Source organism: Trachemys scripta, chromosome 2 (assembly GCF_013100865.1).
Source record: "Trachemys scripta elegans isolate TJP31775 chromosome 2, CAS_Tse_1.0, whole genome shotgun sequence".
In the NCBI taxonomy this organism is placed as follows: domain Eukaryota; kingdom Metazoa; phylum Chordata; order Testudines; family Emydidae; genus Trachemys; species Trachemys scripta.
The window spans coordinates 216,152,036-216,172,622 of record NC_048299.1 but is presented as its reverse complement, the minus strand read 5'-3'; the positions used below and the strand labels follow the sequence as shown (position 1 = coordinate 216,172,622).

The following is a 20,587-nucleotide window of genomic DNA, read 5'->3' as shown; positions in this document are numbered from 1 at the left end:
AAAAAATTAGCCTAGGTCTTGATCCAGCAAAGCACTTGACATCAACTGGACTACTCATATATTTGAAGAAGGTGCTTAAGTGCTAGATTGAGGCCTAGTGTATGCTCTTTAAGGTGCCTAAACATTCTTAGGTGGGGTAAATCAGCCTACCTCTACTGGAGTCAATGGAGCTGCATTGATTTGCACCAACTGAGGATATGGCCCACACAATTTAAAGCAAATGATCTGCCTAGGTGATATTTTGGAAGCAAGTTGTTCTGCCATTGGAAAAACTAGGGTTTAAGATGCAGGATTCTCTGGGTCAGCAGAAACAAGATATGTCATTGTTGTGATGCACCCAGAGCCTAGTCCTGATAACCTTGTTCAAGCAAGTAGATCTACTGAAGTCAGTAGACCACTTGTTTGAATGAGGTGAGAAGGATTTTTTATTCATAGATTTCAAGGCCAGAAGTGACCATTGTGATTATCTAGACTGATTTCCTATGTAACAGTCCATAGAACTTCCCCAAAATAATTCCTAGAGCAGATCTTTTAGAAAAAAACATCCAATCTTGATTTAATAATTGCCAGTGAAGGAGAATCCACCACAATCCTTGGTAAATTTTTTCAATGGTTAGTTAACATCGCTGTTACAAACTTACAACTGATTTCCATAGACTACACATTAGCTTAGACTATGTCTCAGATTTCCAAAAGGGTCCGCACCTCCATCTGAAATTTTTGAAAAAAAAAATGAAAAAAGGTTGAAAACTACTGGTCTAGTACTGTGGTAACTTGGGAGTTGCCCACTGTTGCATGTGAGGGGGCACTGTGTTAAGGAGATGGAAATGGTCCTATAGCTGAAAGACAGGGCAAGGTGGTTCCCTTGGGAGAATCCAGTCCAATACTTGCTTTGCCTCCCTGGTACTGGATGAGCTCTACACTCCTAACACTGCTGGCATTCCTTCAGATCAGGACATAACAGGAGAAACCATGACTCTGCATTGGAAACTGAAACTATCAATAGGATAGACTGGACACAGAACAAACAACATGTCCAGTTGAGACCAGTGGGGTGACATAGGAGACATGAACACAATGTGTAAGTCTCCCTGCTCTTTTGCAAGGGAGGGTTTAGCTGTGTATATGGGGGCGGGGGGAGGAGATAGGTCAGGGATTGGATATTACTGAAAGACTGCCTCTGAGTAAAGATCAAAACGATGAGGATACTTTTTTCCTGGAAAATTCCCATGAAAATCAGAGTTGATAATGGATGAGGTGATACTGATATGGCCTTTATTATAACCAGGCATCTGGTGCTGACAGTAAAATGGTTTGGTATTTTGAGGTTTACCTTTTATCTTTAACTTTACTATCTAAAGGGATCTTTCTATTTATCTTCTCTGCGGGGGGCTAAGAGGTTGGGACACAATGATTTGTTTATTTTTAAAGTGTTTTATTTTATTTGGACTTGTGTTACGAAGGAATTTATTAAAGGCATCTCCATATCCTGCTGTCTCTTTCAGGCCATGAATGACTGCACTCAAATAAAACTCTAGAATATCTTTGTCACCAGTAAGCAAACTGATATGCAAAGAAAAGCTGCCTGTTTGTTAGAAAATTTAGATTGATTTACGACTGTGACCCTGAAATATAAAACACTGCCCCAGTAACAACACTTTCCCATATAGAAAATCACATGTATAGCGCGCACGCGCGCACACACACACACACGGAATATGAACAACATTGGCTCTGATTTCGAAGACACACATAAGCCCAATGTGCCTATTCACATGCATAAAATTATTCACATGTAGAAGGTTATGCAGGATTGAGGACCACATTTTCTTTGGGTTGGGGTGTCATGAAGCCTATAATCACACTACCTAAGTCATATACAAGGTCTGGGCCTTATATGAATTTCCTAATACAGAGGTGTTATTCACAGCAGTGCCTGATTTTTAGGAAATTACTCAAAAATTTGTTCTGCTTGGGAAAAATTCACAAAGTAAAAATCTGAATTTTCACACAGAGCTCTATTTTGTCTCAGAAGACGAGGAAGTGAAAAGTCAGAAGTGAATGAAAATAAACGCGCCATAGACATCATTTCTGCTTTAGACATTCTTGGGGTTATAAATTAGCACATTTGGGAATTTGTTTTTGTGTTTTCTGTATTCACAAGAATTTTGATAAGTGTTTGAATTTTGATTTTTTTTTAGCATTGCCCTTTTGTGGCTGGTCTTAAATCAGTAAGTCAACCCTAATACCACTGGGAGGTTAAAGGAATCCTTTTACTCAGGATAGGCGCTTGTGTTTTGTTCTTAGAGCATGAGGTCATTTCCCCAGGATTCATGCTGATGATTGTAGTGTGTGTGTATGTATCACCTTCTTCTGTTACTTTGAATCTGGATGATCAAAAACCTAGGAAGAACAATGTTTTTGGGTGAATGGATACAGGTTGGGACTCCTAATCATGCAAAATTCTGCATACCAACATGCAGTGAGTGATTAAAAGAGTTTGTTTGACTGTGTTTTGCTGAGTTTGTTCAAGTTCCATTTGGGATGAAATGGTTAAGAAAAACTGCTTAGGATTTTAAATTTTCATGTGGAGTATTTTATTGTTTCTTTCTGGGTGCAGAGAGACTTCCCATTTTTTCCCAGCAACTTCTGTTTAGCCAATACAACATCCTCTCTACTGTAGCCTTGGTCAATAAACCTCTTTGCTGTTGCTAATAGTTTCAGTACATGATCTGTACTATCCCTACTACTTCTCATTATTCTAATGAATTGGATAAATGGGAAACTTTTTCTTAAATGGCCACGGATGAAAGCTATCAATATGCAGGCTGCTCTTACCCATATTTTCTGAAGTAATCATCATCTTGTCATGTTTGTGACACCATACATCTAAATAATTTGCTTGTGTTACTACTTGAAAAATGTGCAGAAAAACTGAACTTGTGCAAATTAATATCACGGTTTTTGGCTGTAGTAATATTTTCTGTATCGTAAATTCCTCATGAACATCAATAAAACACTAACTAAAGCAATTGAAATTGGTGGATAGCTCTATGATAACTGACCATGACAGGTTTTTAAAACCTTTTCACTGGCTTGTATTGGGTCTGTGCATATCTGACATTTCTAAAAAAGTAAACATTTCTAGGTAATCAATTCCTTATTTATAGAAAGGATAGGTTAATATCATACACTACATAATACATCATACATTTATTCAGTTGATTTGTTATGACCTATTTTACTCTGCAGGATCAATACATTTATTTTTTTTAAATGCCACATGCTATTGTCTGCTTGCTATAATTTGAAAGAGACTGAAATCTTATATCAACAAGATATGTTTAATTTGGTGTCAGCTGTTCCATAGGTTGCCCCAAGACTGACTTCATTGGACTGACTTCCTTTCTAGAGGAAAGAAGTGTTGCCTGCTCTTGCTTTTACATTTATCACATTACAATCTTAGGACAAAATTCTTGTTTTGGAAACCTGCGCATAGCATGTACTGCAATCAACATGAGAAGCACACGTGCATCCAAGGACAGAACCTGACCCTCAGTGAGGAAAAAGGGCTTAAATTACCAGGCAAAGGATCCTGGTCTGCGTAGAGAGCTGGCAGTTCCACACATTTGTCTTCATTACATTTGAACGAGCAGTTGAAAGCTAACCACATCTCCTGGTTCGTGCCTGTGTGCTTCATATGCAGTAAGTCTAAGTGCCAAGGCTGATTTAACTTGCTGTGTGGGCCAGTTATCTGAATCTTGTATATTGAGCCAATGTCTGCCAGTTCATCCTATGTGAGAAAAAGAGAAGTCAAATGCAGTCTCACTATTGCAGTGCCAGATCTAATATGCTTGTCAGTTACAAATAATAATTTAACAAGTCTCAGAGATTAAAAGATTGTGGCAGTTTTAGAATTGTTACTTTTTTTTTCACAATACAAAATTGATTTGCTAACTGCATGAGCTGAATGGCTCTCTAGTGGTTTGAATGTCAGAGAATTGGTGACTTTTCTCATAAGAGTCACTGGGGAAAATTGCATACCGAACAAAATTAGACACTATAATTCACAATGATGCAGTGGACTGTTTGCAAACGTTATTGATTAGAAAGTGACCAAATGGCTCATCTCAACTTGCTAACAATACAACGAAAAGCTCAAGTGTTCAGTTACCAGATCATGAATCCCATGGGGAAAAAAATGTGTTTCCTACAACATTCAGTAAAAACAACTGCTGTAGTTAAGTGTGAATTTTAAAGTCAATTAATTTAATTTTGAGTAAACTATGCAGTTAAGGAAACACATTATTTCACTTCTTTAAAGGGTTCTCAGACTTCTTCCATAGCGTGAACCACATTTTAGTAGACAGATTGTCCTCTGGAGCCCTTCCCCTTGGATTCATGATTGAACAGATCCCCTCAGCTCCCATTAGTGATTGCACAACATCCCTGTGGCCATGCCACTGCATGTATAAGTAACCCTAGGAAAGTGCTTATGTAATTTGTAACTATATTTAAAGGCAATAAATCTCTTTTGAGGGAACAACAGGGTAAGCACATTGTCTCTTTTTATTCTTGGATTCATCTTTACTTCCTGTCTGCTTCCCCCACTCCCTGCTTGGCTGCCCTCCTTCCCTTCTTTACATCCACGGCCCAGCGATCTGATGCCTTGAACATGCTGCCTGGCCACTTCATTCTCTTCATCCAGGTGGGCACCTCCACTTTCACACCCTTTTTATGTAGCAAAGGGCCCTTAGTGGAGACAGCCAGACTTGCTCCCCCTTGTTTCCAGCTTATATCCAGGCTCTTCTGATGCCTATAGAAGCAGCTAGGAGCAAGGAGGAGCAGCAGCGCGTGAAGTATGATGTGCCTGCTTTCTATTAATAACCAGCAAGTGCTCCACAGACCACAGTTTGAGAACTATTGCTTACTTGCTATGCTACCCAAATTAAACCATCCCTATCAGCCAAAAAGGCAGTTCATTCAGTGTGGCACTATGCACTACCTTCATATTATGCACTGGGGAATCAGAGTTCCCCCTTGGCCCACGCAGTTAGCCAATATTTGGGGCCTTGCTGGGTTTTTTCCACTAGGAAGAGAAATTGATGACAGATTCAGCTAGTTCATTGGTGCAAATTCTATTTATTTACAAAGAGTGTACACAAAGTCCTGCTGCCCTGAGCACAGTAGAAACAAACACCAGGAGGCAGTTTCCTTGCTCACAGATTGAAGCCAGCTTTCCAGCCAGTCCTGTGCCCAAAAGAAACTCTCTCCCCGGCTTCCTCCCAGCACCACACTCACCAGTGCTTTCCCAGCTTTCTGATCCTGAGTGCTTGTGACACCCACAGCTCCACCAATCAATGCCCCAGCCCCACAAGCCCCAGGGAAACCCTTCTGATTGTCCCTGAATTAGTTCTTGCTCAGGTCTTCCCAGGAGGTCGAATGCCTTGGGCAGTGGTTTCTATTGTTTCAGCTATCTCTGAACAAAGGGGCATTTAATTGCTCCCTCATTTAACCTGAATGAAAAGTGACTAACATACCCATGAGCTTCAGTGAGGCCTGTGATTACTGACAGATCAAAGACATGTGTGCTGGCAGCCACCAACACTCTCCAGCATAAATAATCTTTATACTTTTGGTTGATAACCCACCAATAAGATACTTCAAAATGTTCTGCTTTGGAGACACCGATTGGGGTAAGTGATATGTTCAAATGGTTAGGAGCAGTATTCATTTGAATCTTCCTTCTACAGAATAAAAAAGAAGTGCTCCCCCAAGCAGTATTAGGTTGCCATGATAGGTGTGTTGGGTGCACCGAGGAAAATTGTTAGCATCGGTGTACATTAAAGGGCATCAGACAAGAACGAAAAATTTAATTTTTTAAAATTAAATCTGTAAGAGTTCCTTTTTGTGGATTATGCCCATAGCGGAGGCTCTTTCCCTTCCTTTACGGCCAAGGTAGGAGCTACTCCAATTCTGGGTCTGCTTCAGCAGTGGTCATTTTAATTACTGTTCCACTCCCCACTGTGTCTGTAGCACATGCAGGCAGAGTGGAGTGTCAATAAGTACTATAGGAACAGGAATAGCCCCTCCTATCAGAGAAGACAGTATAATTCCCAAAAGGAAGTGAGGATGCGGGGTAATGAGAGGCTCCCTACTGACTGAAGGTGAGTCTCAAAGGTTTGTTGATGTTTTAATTAGTTGGGAAGGAAAGGGAAAGGAGACAGAACGAGGGGGGGGGGGAGGATGAAAGAGTGGCATAAGGGAGGAGGGAGGAGGACCCTGATGGGGGAACAAGGAGTTGGGCAAAGGAAAAAGAAAGGAGGGGCAAAAGAGATAGGGATAGAAAGCAAATGAGGCAAGGGAATGGAATGGGTGTGAATATAGGATGAAGAGAGAAGGCGGTTAGGAAGGAGAAACATAGTAGAAGGGAGGAAGGATTAGATTATGAGGTTTAGGGAGGAAAAGGGACAAGGACATTTTACCCTAACATATCCTGACCCCAGAAAAGTAACTTGGTATCTCTGACTTTATACCTCATATTTGTGGATTAAATTATGAAATACCACATTTTCAAAAGGGCCTCAAACTGGCCTGTATATCTGTGCCTGCAGTCTGACATGCACAACCATATGCACTAGCAAATCACAGAATTTTCTCATGCAAACACACAATGCATGAAAATCAGGCAGGATTTGTTAATGAAAACACCATTGCGCATGTGAAAATCCTGTCATTTGTAGACTGTTTGACTGTCAAAATGACTGTTTGAGCCAATTTGCACAACAGGTTTAGAAATCATTTTGGAAATTTGGCCCAAATAAACTATTTCTACAGGAATTAAAAGGATTATTGAGTATATGATTCTTAGAAGTTTTCTGGTAATAGAGAAAGATTGAACTACTTTGATTTGAGTTGCTTTTCCTGTAATTTGAAGTGCCAACTCTTTGTGATTCAGGTCTCCATAAAAGATGAAAGAGAGGTGTATTGGATCCATTTCAGTGTTGACGTCAGATCCAATGATGTCCATTATCCACAGACCTGAGGACTGCATGTTGATTTGAGGCAGTTGAGGACTAGAAATCAATCTTTTACCTTTAAAAAATGATCAAACGGAAAGAGGAAAGAAGACAGCATGAGAGAAAGGCATAATATATTAGGCCACAGGCTTTACAGTACACAAACACAGCTGTATTTGCAGGTTACGTTGTATCTATGGCAACAGTTCACTAAGAATAACACATCAATACTTTTATTGCATTTTTTCATCAAGAATTTAACCTTAATGTTCTTTTGTGTTTCAAACTTTAGATTTACAGAATTTTTTTCTCAAAAAGAACAGGAGTACTTGGGCACTAAGGTGCCACAAGTACTCCTGTTCTTTTTGCAGATATAGACTAACACGGCTGCTACTCTGTCAGAATTTTTTCTGGATGTCAAGTTGTTTTTACTATCCTTTTTGGAATTCATTATTAAAGAATACGCACCCTCCTTCATAACCCTAATTAATTGTTTTGACAGAAGTAATCAGTGTCACCTACTCACTGTCTCACTTACCTCATTTAGAAACAATGGTAGTCTGAAGCATAACAACATCTGGTATATAGCAAATAGCATCAATGAAATCAGACCTTAAATAAGAATATGTTGTATGATACTGAGAAGTGAACCTATAAAAATATGTGCTCTAAACCCACATTAGCCAGATCCTCATACAGCAATGCTAAAAACCCTCTGAATAATTACAGGTCTGCTACATTTGGACCTTTAATTTTGGAATGTGTTTAAACGATCCTATGTAAACATGCTATGTATGTTTAAATGATCCTATGTTGTGATATGATAAATAAGACAACACAGAGAAATCTACCTTTAATGAGTCTAGAAAACTACCTGGTGGGTTCTAAGTGTATGTGATATAGACACATTGCTTCTCGCTTTTCTACTTTTTTTCCCCCCTTACAGATCTAACTTGGAAGGTTCATTTCCATTGGTGTATCTATCTTCTTGGCATTATTTTTATAGGATACAACACCTGATTACAGCAATCTTCTTTCCTCTTATTTTTAAATGTGATTGATGAATTTTACTTCTTGTTTGGAAGTGAGAGGCTGTCCGGAGATCATGCTGTGAGCACCTCCCAATGCCTTTCTGCCACTTGCACCTAGGTTTTGACTTGCAATCCTGCTGCAACAATGGGCTTCAGCCAAACAGAGCAACAGTTCTACTGAACAGTGCAGTAGCTCTGTGGGAGTGGACTAATGCCCACAGATAAGGACTAAGCTGAAGCCACTAAACTAACTTTTCCCTAGACTTGAGATCGGCTCCCAACAGGCTGAAAACTAGTGCATTAAAACTCTACTTTAAGCCACTTATCCCCATGAGGCCTGCTTCTCACATTCTAATCCCCCATTAAATCATTAATTTTAACGTGCTAAATTTAATTCAGAGGGCTACTGCTTTATGCAGAGTGCACTATGCAGCATTAGATTATATTATCTCTGACCTTACCAGTGTGTTTGCTATTATAGTAAAATCATGCTGAAAATTTGTGTGGTGTTTATAGCCAAATAAAGAAATTATAGCAATTGTAAAGACCTTGATGTAAGCAGGTGGAACTCTCATTGACTTCAGTCTTGTTGCAGAAGGACCTACCTATTGTTATAATCTCACAAACAGTCTCACATATTCCCAGATGAGTATCAAGCCAGTTCCAACATGGAAAGATCCACTCTTTATCTGAGTCCTCTGATTCCTTGATTGTTATCATCTTGAGGTACATTCCAGTCCCATATCCTTCTCCATCATGTCCTACAACTACCTTTTGCAAATGGCTCAGAGAAACTGCCTCTATTAAAAATGAATCCACCTGCAAAAAGGAGAAATACTTTGAAAAGCAGCAAAAATGGAATACTCGTTCTTTAAATATATAAACACACACACACACACAATGCGTAAATGCAAAATGTAATAACTAGAGATGAACTTAAACCAAAAGCTTGGATCTGAATATACTTGAACTTCAGAGAAACCTTGGACCTGGTTCTAGATCGGGATCAGGATCTGAACGTCATGACTGGCTTATATCTATAAAGGTTAAAAAGGAAATCCCCTCTCTGAACAGCATAATTCTGTTCTTGATTAGATTCCAAACATTGTGGCTCGGGCCCAACATTAGTAATGACTGCGGGCTCATTTGATCTTTGGCTCAGATGGGACATTTCATCAGTCATTTCAAATTATGCTACAATGTGCTTCTGGATACTAAAAAATCCCTAGAAAATCTTGGTTCTGATATACTCATTGTGAGTTTCTGGCTTCCAGGATCTATTATGCAAATATGCATTAGTGGGGTTCCAGAGGGAAGTTAACATTCTGGAAAAAGCTTATTCATTGGGAGACAATGTTTTCTATAATCCTGAATTCTCTCTTAGAAAGCAGAGAAACCTGTCTTTTGTTTTCTGTACAACATGAGAAGAAAGGAGGGAAAAGAAGTCTGAAAAGGAGCAGATGGGAGAAGTAGGAGAGAGAAAGAGTCACAAGCAGAGATGAACGAGAAGGATGGGAAAGACAAAGACAGAAGAGGAACAGAATGGATAGAGCAATGGGGAAGGAAGGGAAAGGAAAGAAGTAAAGGGAAAGAGAAGGAAAAGAGAACAATGGGGAGAGAGGAGTCGAAAGAGGAAATTTAATGCAGCATTAAATCTATATGATTCAAGGACAGCTTGGTGCAATGCATTCTTCTCATTTTATAACAATCCTATCTGCTTTGTACACTACCCAAATGAGGGCCCAGTGGGCCCCGGTGTGGCTAACAATGGTCAATACGTTTTGATTAGCTGGAAATGTTTGCTGAATCAAGTTGAAAACAATTGGAGTTTTAACAATAACAATGTTTCATATAAAAATTAAAAAAATAAATTTATGCACTATGGGATCTTAATAAATAAAACTACAAAGCACTTAGAATGGATATATTAGCAAACAGCTCTGTGAAGAACAACTCTGTGGTTAGCAAAGTGCTATAGAACGTCATAGCTATTTTTGTATAAAAGTAACACAAAAGCAGTTTATCTTTCACTAATATTAAAAATGCTTTCAGGTGATAAAACATCCATTTACTAGAATTCCACACTTGACAGTCAGATTGCAAGTACATTTAAGTAACTGGTTCTTAATTGAGGCAATACAGGAAAAAATCTGTGCATGAAGGACAAGTTACTCACCCAGTGCAGTAACTGTAGTTTTTTGAGATTTGTCCCCCTATCAGTGCACCACTTCAGGTGTGAAATGTGCCTCTTAAACCCTTGATCGGAGATTTCTAGCTAGCAGCAGTGGCGGATTAGCCACTAGGCCAACGGGGCCCATTACCAGGGGCCCCAGCTAATTGGAGGGGTAGAGGGCAGGCGACCTGAGTGGGGCAAGCCCCCGCGCCTCGACCCCATGCTGGGGGAGGACAGTAACTGCAGGCAGACGGGGTGGGGAGGGGCCCCCACTTGCTCTGATCTAGAGGTCCCCCACAAAACCCTAATCTGGCCCTGACTAGCAGTGTCAGTTCGGCCCAGGCGTGCGCCCTATGCCTCCTCATGGCAGACACCAAGGCTATAAATAGGTGTGTGGGCAAACCACCCTCAGTTTCTTCTCTACCTAGGAGTCTCCTAGGGAACAACCACACCAGAGGGGAAGGATGGGTAATAGAGTACCCATGGGGACACACATCTTGAAGAACTACAGTTACTGCACAGGGTGAGTAACTCATCCTTCATGCACAGATTTTTCCCTGTATTGCCTTAATTAAGAACCAGATGGGGTGAGTAACTCTTCCTTCTTCTTCGAATAGTGTCCCCACTTCACTTGACTTCTGAGCAGTATCCCGAGGAGGAGGAGGGAGCTTTGGAACAGGGTCCAGAACTGAAGCTGCATCAGATCTGATGGCATGAAGCTGGGTTTAATGCTTTGAAACTGTATGGATTGAAATCCAAGTAGTGGCTCTACATATCTCAGATATTGGAACATTCTTCAAAAAATGCAGTAGATGGGGCCTATGATCTGGCTGAAAGTGCTCTCACCCCCTGAGGGGGCGAGGGCTGAGTACCTACAGGCAGAGATACAACCCGATAGTCATTTCAAAAGTCTCTGAGCAGAGATAGGATCCCCCTTAGATCTATCTGCAAAGGAGAAGAAGCGTCTAGGCGATCTCCTAAACTGCTTATTCCAACCCAGGTGGAAGGCAAAGTACCTTCTAATGTCCAAGATGTGGAAATAGGATTCCTGCTGAGAACTCTCAGGTTTTGGGAAAAATACTGGTAGATGGATATAATAGTTAGGATGAAAATCCTTTGGTAGAACCTTAGAATGTGGAACTTTAATGACCTTGCCATAAAGAACATTGTAAGGGGGGTGGGGGGAATCTGCCATCAAGGCTCCAATCTCCCTGACCCTAGGGGCTGACATGATGGTAACTAAGAAGGCCGTGTTCATTGAAAAATGTAGTAGGGAGCAGATCACCATTGGTTTGAATGGAGTTTTCCTGAGGTGGTTGAAAACCAGGTTGAGATCCCAAAACGGGGTCAGGGTTTAATGTGGGGGAAGAGATTACCCAGACACTCAATAAAATCTGGATGATATCAGGTGAGCAAAAATGAAGAATCCCTTGACTGGGGGATGAAAGGCTGATACTGTGGCCAGGTGTACCTTGACTGATCTGATGAATAACCCAGATGACAGATCCAGCAGCTAATCTAGGATGAGAGAAAGGGGAACCAACTCAGGCTAGAGGTAGCAACAACCAAACCAATGGACAAATCTCTTCCATTTTGGTAGGTAGGTAGTGCAGGTTGATGTTTTTCTACTGTTTAATAACATCTGCTGCACATCAAGGAGCTACACCCTGAGATATGGTCGGGAATTTGATTGATGGTTGGACACTGAGTTGAAGCAGGTAAGGGTACCAAGCTTGTCTTGGCCAGGTATATGCTATGAGAAGAACTCTAGCCTTGTCCTGCCTGATCTCATTCAGCCTCCTTAGAACTAGGGGTGGTGGGGGAAAGACATAGAACAGACTCTTTTTTCATGATAGAAGGAAGACGTCCCCAGGAAGTGGTGACATAGATCCTCCCCTTGAACAGAAGAGAAAGTACTTCCTTTTCTCTGAAGCGGCATAAAAGATTGATATCTGTCAGTCCCTATTTCTGGAACATGCTTTGAAGAACCTCGGTGTCCAGGTCCCATTCGTAGTAGTGGGAGAAATCTCTGGTTGTAGTGTTCTGTATGCCTGGGAGTTAGACCACTGAAATCTGGATGTGGTGGGCTATACACCAGTTCCTGAGCTTTGTGGCTTCAGTACCCAAGGAGGAGGATCTTGCTCCTCCCTGCTTGTTAATGTAGAACATGTAGAATATATTGTCCATCATTACCCTGATTGTCTTGCTCCTGATGAGGGGCAGGAAATGGAGGCAATTGTTCCTGACTATCCTGAGCCCCAACAGGTTGATGTGGTGGCTTGCTTCATGGGCTGTCCATTTGCCCTGAACTGTTAGGGTGTGTAGGTGGGCTCCCCTTATCCTAACAGGGATGTGTCAGTAGTTAGCGTCACTCCTGGGGTTGGGTGACACCTGCACAGATGTTGAGCTGCTCTTTCCACCAGTTTAGAGCATTCTTTACGTGCAAGGGGACTGTCACCTGCCTGTCCAAGATGTCCCTACTGGAAGCAGCTGAGTAGTAGCCTTGCATGACTCATGGGAGTCTCAGGCATGGCTTCTTCATCTACCCTAGCCTCGTGGTCCTCAAACATTTCCTCCTGCGGGGGTGGAGGATGGATACAATATGATGGATACAATATGATACAATTTAGCTACAACAGGTCAGGTAAAAGATCTTGGAGTTATCGTGGATAGTTCTCTGAAGATGTCTGCGCAGTGTGCAGAGGCGATCAAAAAAGCAAACAGGATGTTAGGGATCATTAAAAAGGGAATAGAGAATAAGACTGAGAATATCTTATTGCCCTTATATAAATCGATGGTATGCCCACATCTCGAATACTGTGTACAGATGTGGTCTCCTCATCTGAAAAAAGATATACTGGCACTAGAAAAGGTTCACAAAAGGGCAACTAAAATGATTAGGGGTTTGGAATGGGTCCCATATGAGGAGAGATTAAAGAGGCTAGGACTCTTCAACTTGGAAAACAGGAGACTAAGGGGGGATATGATAGAGGTATATAAAATCATGAGTGATGTGGAGAAAGTGGATAAGGAAAAGTTATTTACTTATTCCCATAATACAAGAACTAGGGGTCACCAAATTAATAGGCAGCAGGTTTAAAACAAATACAAGGAAGTTCTTCTTCACGCAGTGCACAGTCAACTTGTGGAAATCCTTACCTGAGGAGGTTGTGAAGGCTAGGACTATAACAGCGTTTAAAAGAGAACTGGATAAATTCATGGTGGTTAAGTCCATTAATGACTATTAGCCAGAATGGGTAAGGAATGGTGTCCCTAGCCTCTGTTTGTCAGAGGATGGAGATGGATGGCAGGAGAGAGATCACTTGATCATTGCCTGTTGGTCCACTCCCTCTGGGGCACCTGGCATTGGTCACTGTCGGTAGACAGGATATTGGGCTAGATGGACCTTTGGTCTGACCTGGTACGGCCGTTCTTATGTTCTTAAGTTATGTTCTTATGCGAGGGAGGATGTGAAACTCTGGTCTCCCTGAGGGACAGTACCAGTGGTCTGGTAAATTGCTACTGATAGGTGGCCAGCATATCCCTCACCCAGCGCCACTTTCTGAAGCCACCATTGGCCTGGAGCAGTGAACCGCACCAGTGGGAGCCGCAATCGGCCGAAACTGCGGACACGTCAGGTAAACAAACCGGCCCACTATGTGCTAAAGGTTGCCGATTCCTGGGTTGGGGGTTCTCTAAGTTAGACATTGAATCTAGTTTCATCCTTTATGTTGTTGATATGATTGTTAAATGAAATAATTTCACAGAAATCTGACTCTCTGCTTTCTTAAGAATACTACAGCTTGGTGATGAGTAAGTATGAAAAAGGATTATCTTATTTTTAAACTCTGTCAGTGCATTCTCTTCTTTAAGTAAAATTTCTCCTCTGAGGTTATACATTAAATATCTCTTCTTTCGGGGAATATCACTTCTTTTAGTCCCAAAAGCTACTACGTTGCAAAGAAATTTGGTGCCCCCTCACTTTTGTTGCTGAAAATTATCAACAGAAATAATATTTAAGATATGATTATCAAAACTGCTATTTACATTAAAGGAATGAATCTCACAGCAATGTAAGTTTCCTGCATGAATCATTTTTATGATACTAATTTTGGTTCTTTGTCACACACTGCATCCCACATTTGAGACATAAAAAGTTGAGAGGCATGATCACAAGGGTTATGACTCAGATAAGCTGCTTTACACATGCAAATGTAGAACCCTGATGATCACCTATGGAAAATCTAAACATAAAACTAGAACAGAATACTGCTACAAAGATCTATAAGGAGAATTTTGCTCTTACAATCAAGAGCTGGTGGTAGACATTCAGAAAACAGTACTATTGTTTGAGTTTGTAAGAAAACTTAACATTTGTGTCTTTTTACCTTGTTCCTTTGAAATTTTCCTCCTTTTACCAATGATTCGTGCAGTTTCCTCACACCTGTGTCCCCTCTTTCGCCATACAGAGTGATATAAACATTTGCAAAGGTTTCTGATCCCCAGTGGTCACCAGTGTGTATAGAGACAATATACTTGTGGACTATACAAAGAAAGAAGATTGTTTGAACAAAACAGATTGAATTGAAAGGGTAAACTTCAAGGAAAACTGCAATATAATTTAAAGATATTCTAATAAAATCAGAGAAATAATAACAGCAAAAAGAACACGTTACATGGAGATTAGAACAGAAAGGGAGTAGTTCTTCTGTATGAACCTGATCCAACCCCCACCGAAGTCAGTGGGAGTCTTTTCATTGACAACAGTGGGAGCTTGATTGTCCCTATGTGGCTCTTGTGCTAGTACACTTGGAAAAATTCATTCTGTTTTATTGTGTGGGACTCTGGAGGAATTCAGGAGAGGTCAATTTTTGCCCGTCAGAAAAATAAATGTCTCCAAGATAATGATAATAATAATAAAAAAGTAACCATCAAAGAGGAAGGCACTCTATTGACATGATGCAAATTAGAACAGAGAAGAAGGACATAAGGTAGTATCTGAATTCATGACAGTGTATGTATTATATGACAAGCTAATAAACACATTTAACATTGTAAGGTACATGATGCCTTTTAAAGTCTTCTGTCTTTATAATGCAGTCATATGACTGCATTTCGCTGATCCAGAGAGGCCTTCTTCTGGGAAGTATCAATAAGGCTGCAGCCCTATTTACCCTTTATGGAGATAGTGACATAGTAACATGAACTCCAAAAAAAAATTATATATAATTTTCAATATACATTATTATTTGGCTAATATTTAGCTATATAAGAGGTCATAATTAATCAGTGTAGTTTTCCTTTAAGATCCATAGTAGTTTTCAGACGCTCAGATAAGAGCAAACTGTGTTAACCATGTCAGAACATTTAGGCTATGTCTACACTACAGACCTTAAGGTGGCATAGCTGTACCACTGGAGCAGGACGATTGTACGGTCTCCCGTCTAGCCACTCTATGCCGACGGGAGAGGGCTCTCCTGTCATCATAATTAAACCACCCCCCCATGAGCAGTGGTAGCTATGTCAACAGGAGACACTCTCTGGCCATAGTGCTGTCCACACTGGCACTTTCGTTTGTGAAACTTATTTCAATCAAGGGGGTGGTTTTTTCACACCCCTGACCAACAAAAGTGCTAGTGTAGACATAGCCTCGGTTTAGAGAAACCATGACAGGTAGGCCCTTAACCAATTGACTTGCATGTATAATGCAGAAATGTGAAGCTCTGTATTCTTTAATTTTATAGATACAAGTTTGGAAGGCCCTCTGAAAAAAGTGGGACCTTCCCACATTACAAAAATGCCCTTGAAATTACAGCACAACTTTATTGTACAGTAATGGTTATTTCTGATATTCACTTCAGTAACTCAAGCTATGATAAGCTAAAGAATTCAATACTAAGTCTACCAAAATTGACTTCCACAGCTTTGACTTATGTCTTATCTTTTACTAGCATAATTAGATTTTTCCAGTTTTGCACACTTAGAGTTATGCACAAGATTTAGCAAATGTTAAGCCCAATTTGTCATGTAACTAGGAGAGATTTTAAAATGTGCAGTATTGTCGCAGTGCATGCGCGAATGGAGTCGCTGCAGAACCACCACAGATACTGAGCACAGAGAATGATTAAATGTAATATTTGCTGAACTGGCTCTTTTTCAAAGGCTGGTTCTCATTGTTCCTGTCTCCTTTGCTATTTTTACCTGGTAAAGGTTTCTGGTTCTCATTCACTGCAGGGAATTCTTTCACCAGCTCTCTGTCTTCTCTGTTAACAGAGAGCCAGCAGTTACAGTCAAAGTTCACTTCTTGTTTAGTATGTAGCTCTTGCATGTGAAAGGACTTCAGATGCCAGCCCTCAAAGCCTGGCAAATCATCACAGCTGACCCGAATCTTGTACACATCCCCCACATCTCCAGTTTCAACCTGCAATAAATATAATGAAGAAAAGTGGGCTATCAAGGCAGCTTCATGAACAGAGATTTTTTCCAAATGGCATAGGACAGATGAAGTTAATGTGAACAGACAGGAAGGATGATTTTGTGGTTAAGATAAAGGAGATGAGGGAATCTATTTCCTGGCTTTCCTCTAGACTTCTGGTGTGACCTTAGGCATGCCATCTGAATCTGCCTTCTCTGTTCCCTTATCTGCAAAATGGGGATGATTCTTTCCCCACTAAGGAGCTGTGAGGCTAAGTTCATTAACATCTGTGCACTGAGGGCCTTGGATGGAAGCTGTTATGTAATGGTCTGATCATGCCGGCTGCTGAGTGCCCTCAACTACTATTAAAATCAATAGGATCAAGCCCTAAGTGTTAGGTATTATGAGTAATAACAAGAAGTAATAATAAAGCCTCGCTCAAGTAGTTTTAATTAAATATTCACTTGTATAATGATAGAATTCATAATCCAAATGATTTCATATCCACTTCACTGGAAAAAAGGAGCCATTTTGTTCTTAAAAAAAAAATCATTAACCTTATACATCTAGCTTTGCACAATAGGGTTGCCCTTCCCTACTGTCGATGATGTAACCACATTGTCCTGATGATCGGGAATGGGAAAGTTGAATCCCTTGATACTGTTGCTGGTTAACTTCAAGTCCAGGAGGAATCTTTCCACTGCTCACTACCTCCATGGATCTCTCTGAGCCCCAGTTTATCCATGCAATCCACAGATTGAGGCACTGGAGGGGCCAAAGGTGAATGACATAGATATAAAAAAAGCTGGATAGACATGGCAACATTTGCAGTCAGATCCCTTCTCATTACTGTTTCATTTCCTTAGTGTCTGTGGAGCAGGGAAGAGAGAAGGGAATTGCTGAACCCTCTAACCTCTACTCTCCCCACCTCTTATTCCAGGAGGTAGCGATCTGCAGCCTCCCAAAGGTGTAAAAATTGTTGGATTGGATGGAGAGAGCAACTTTCATTCACAGCCATCAAGCCAAAGCAGCACCCACATCTGATTGTTTCATCAGCCTACTGCTGGAAACAATAGTGGCTTCAAGAGAAACAAGAGACTAAGCTAGTTTTAAAAGGTAACAATTAATTTTAAGACAGGACTAAGCAAAAAATGTTGCCCAGGGTCTTGTATTCCATCAAAACTTCCTTCTCTCATTTTATAAGTTAATATTTTCAATCCAACTACAAGATAAGGATTCGTGACTGGTGCCTGAGTGAGTTAACCTGCTATTTAGGGACAGCAGAGATGAAGGAATATTTTATATTATTTTGGGCAAAGGACAATTAGTTGACCTACTCTCATTAACGTCAACAGAGGTCAAGTAGCTAAAATATGGTGGAGTGTTTTGAATGTTCAGAGGAAATTGTCAGTTAAAAAGATGGAATCTACTAAAATAATACTGCAATCAGAAAAGGACAATGGGTTAATTCTACCTCCAAGCTAAACCCCAGAAGTCAGAGGGCAGTTCATAGGGACTGGGACATGAAATCCTCCTCACTGTCCATGTAGCAGTGCTGCTCTGTGGCTGATACTGTGGCCCTGAGGTTGTAGTTATGCACTGGAGAATCCACCAGACTTCCCCCTCTCTTTCCTGGGCCAACACCTACTTGCCCCAAGCCCTGCTATATGGGGATACAAGAGCATCCTATGTGGAGCTGTACTCTGAAGTACACCGTGGATTTGTACCCCTTTATGGGTTCACTATATCCTTCCCAAGCCTTGTGCAGTGGAATCACATTGATTCTACTGTGTTTAAGGATATCTCTGTGTCCATGCAAGGGGAGACAGAATTTCCCCATTGCACGAACAGGGTTTTATTTCAAGAGTTTTTCATACAAGGTTGTGGAGGTTGCAAAGGGTATCATGAGGCATGGCTATATTTGTTGTACTAATCAGTCTAATTCTTCTCAAAAAGTGTGTGTTTTTCTCTTATTCTCAAGGGGAGAACATACTGTTCTTCTGCATGTCCAAATTGGACCTTCTTCAGAAGCAATGAAGTCATAAGTTCTGCTTTTTCACAGCAAGACTTTCTGTTTTTAAAATTATTGCCTGCAGTTTTTCCTTCTTACAGATGGACCCCTTGACTCCATTTATATCACACAGCTACTTAGTTATACGTACCAACGAGTATTTATTGGACAAAACTTTATGGTTTAGAATTGCAAAAATACAGCACTCGGATATTTTTCTTTTTACTTGAGGTGGCATATTGTACTCTTATCTTGTCTTCTGCTACCCAGACCTCTAGACTTCTAAACAGTTGCAAAGACATTCTAATGACATTTTAAAAGATATACAGTATATTGCATTCCTTGCAATGTGCAGACAATATACATTGTAGATGTAACGTACAGGAAGACAGTTTCAGAGACTATTTCATTACTGTGTGAAGCGTGACTGCTCTAAAACCATTATTTTTCCTCCATTTCCCATAATCATGGTTTCAATGAACTCTGTGACTATGCCTCCAACCAGAATATATCTGCAGCAAGACTTCTTCCTGATCTACTGAATTAAACTGTACTGGGTAATCTCAATTGAATTCAGCAGATATTTCTCTCCTTTTAACATTTTTCCCTCTAATTCAGTCATTATTATCCTCTTTTCTATTTCAGTCTTTTGGTCCATCATCGTAATGCATGTTTTTATTACATCAATTCTAACCCTTTCCCAAGCAACTTACCATGATCACCTTTCTATTTCAGAATTGGATTTCCTACCTTGGATCCAATAATTGTCTTTCTTCACCTTCTGATCCCTATAAGCTTCAAATTAATGCAAAATGTCCTAAGTAGAGCTGAGCGAATAATTCTTAGCAATGCAGCCTCTCTCCTCATCTTATGGAGTATTTGCAAGCAGAATACTCTTTCCTCATATTTATTCATGATTCAAAGTTTGCTAATTAATTTTGTCACATATTTTTCCTCTCTCAATTAATCACAGTTGGAGCCAAGTATTCTATACTTGGTGCTTGAAATTTGAGCTATGTTAGTTGTGATTGGTCACATGCTAAGTAACAGGTATTGCTTTTGTTCCATGATTGAATAAGCATAACTCTTATAATCAAGAGCTGGCTTTGAACAAGCCACTGGGACTTTGAGTCTCACAGATAAAGGTACCAAATAAAAGAAGATTAAGTAAATTTGTAATATTTTAAGCCTTTACCTTTCTGGGCTACACACGACTTCTTCAGAGGAACCAGTTCTAGAATAGTTAGGCTACTCTAAGATTTATTGTCCGGATGCATACTTTAATTTTAATTCATTGTCACTTTCACATAAAGCATGTGTGCATGCATATGTGATCCTAGGTACAAAGGGTGTGGTCAGATCATTGTAGGATCATGTAATTTCCTCTGTATCAGAGCTCTGGAAACCCTGTCCTTCTAATGTGCTAAGCAGTGATCCTTCCCACAGAAAATATACAAAGTGCATTGCTTCTTGTCTTAATCCACAGATGTTAACGAGAACAATATTTCACCCTCCTCCTTGTAACAAACTTTTATGTACTTGAAAACTGTTATCATGGCCCCCCCTCACTCCTTTTTTCTCCAAACTACATGGTATTTAATTTTCTGCCATTCCCACAATTGCTGACACAGAGTAATCATGAATGTGTGCATGGTCCTCTCTGCAGAGGTTTGTGGTCTCATACTTATCAAGCTCATTTAATACCACTTGTACCAGCACTCTGGAGATTGGTTTTAAGGATCCCATCCTCATGATGTCTAGCAGTGCTACTTCTCATATGAAAAAAGAAGAACAGGAGTACTTGTGGCACCTTAGAGACTAACAAATTTATTAGAGCATAAGCTTTCGTGGACTACAGCCCACTGGGCTGTAGTCCACGAAAGCTTATGCTCTAATAAATTTGTTAGTCTCTAAGGTGCCACAAGTACTCCTGTTCTT

General features: G+C 40.4%; 1 protein-coding gene across 1 annotated transcript in view; it reads right to left on the bottom strand.

Annotated features, from left to right (window-relative positions):
* The window catches only part of RP1 (RP1 axonemal microtubule associated), a 258,679-nt gene that overhangs the window by 77,809 nt on the left and 160,283 nt on the right, over positions 1 to 20,587 (bottom strand). Inside the window, 5 exon segments of the mRNA XM_034759443.1 lie at positions 3,583 to 3,793; positions 6,905 to 7,095; positions 8,656 to 8,869; positions 14,612 to 14,766; positions 16,425 to 16,644. Of these exon segments, the coding sequence (XP_034615334.1) occupies positions 3,583 to 3,793; positions 6,905 to 7,095; positions 8,656 to 8,869; positions 14,612 to 14,766; positions 16,425 to 16,644 (991 nt within the window).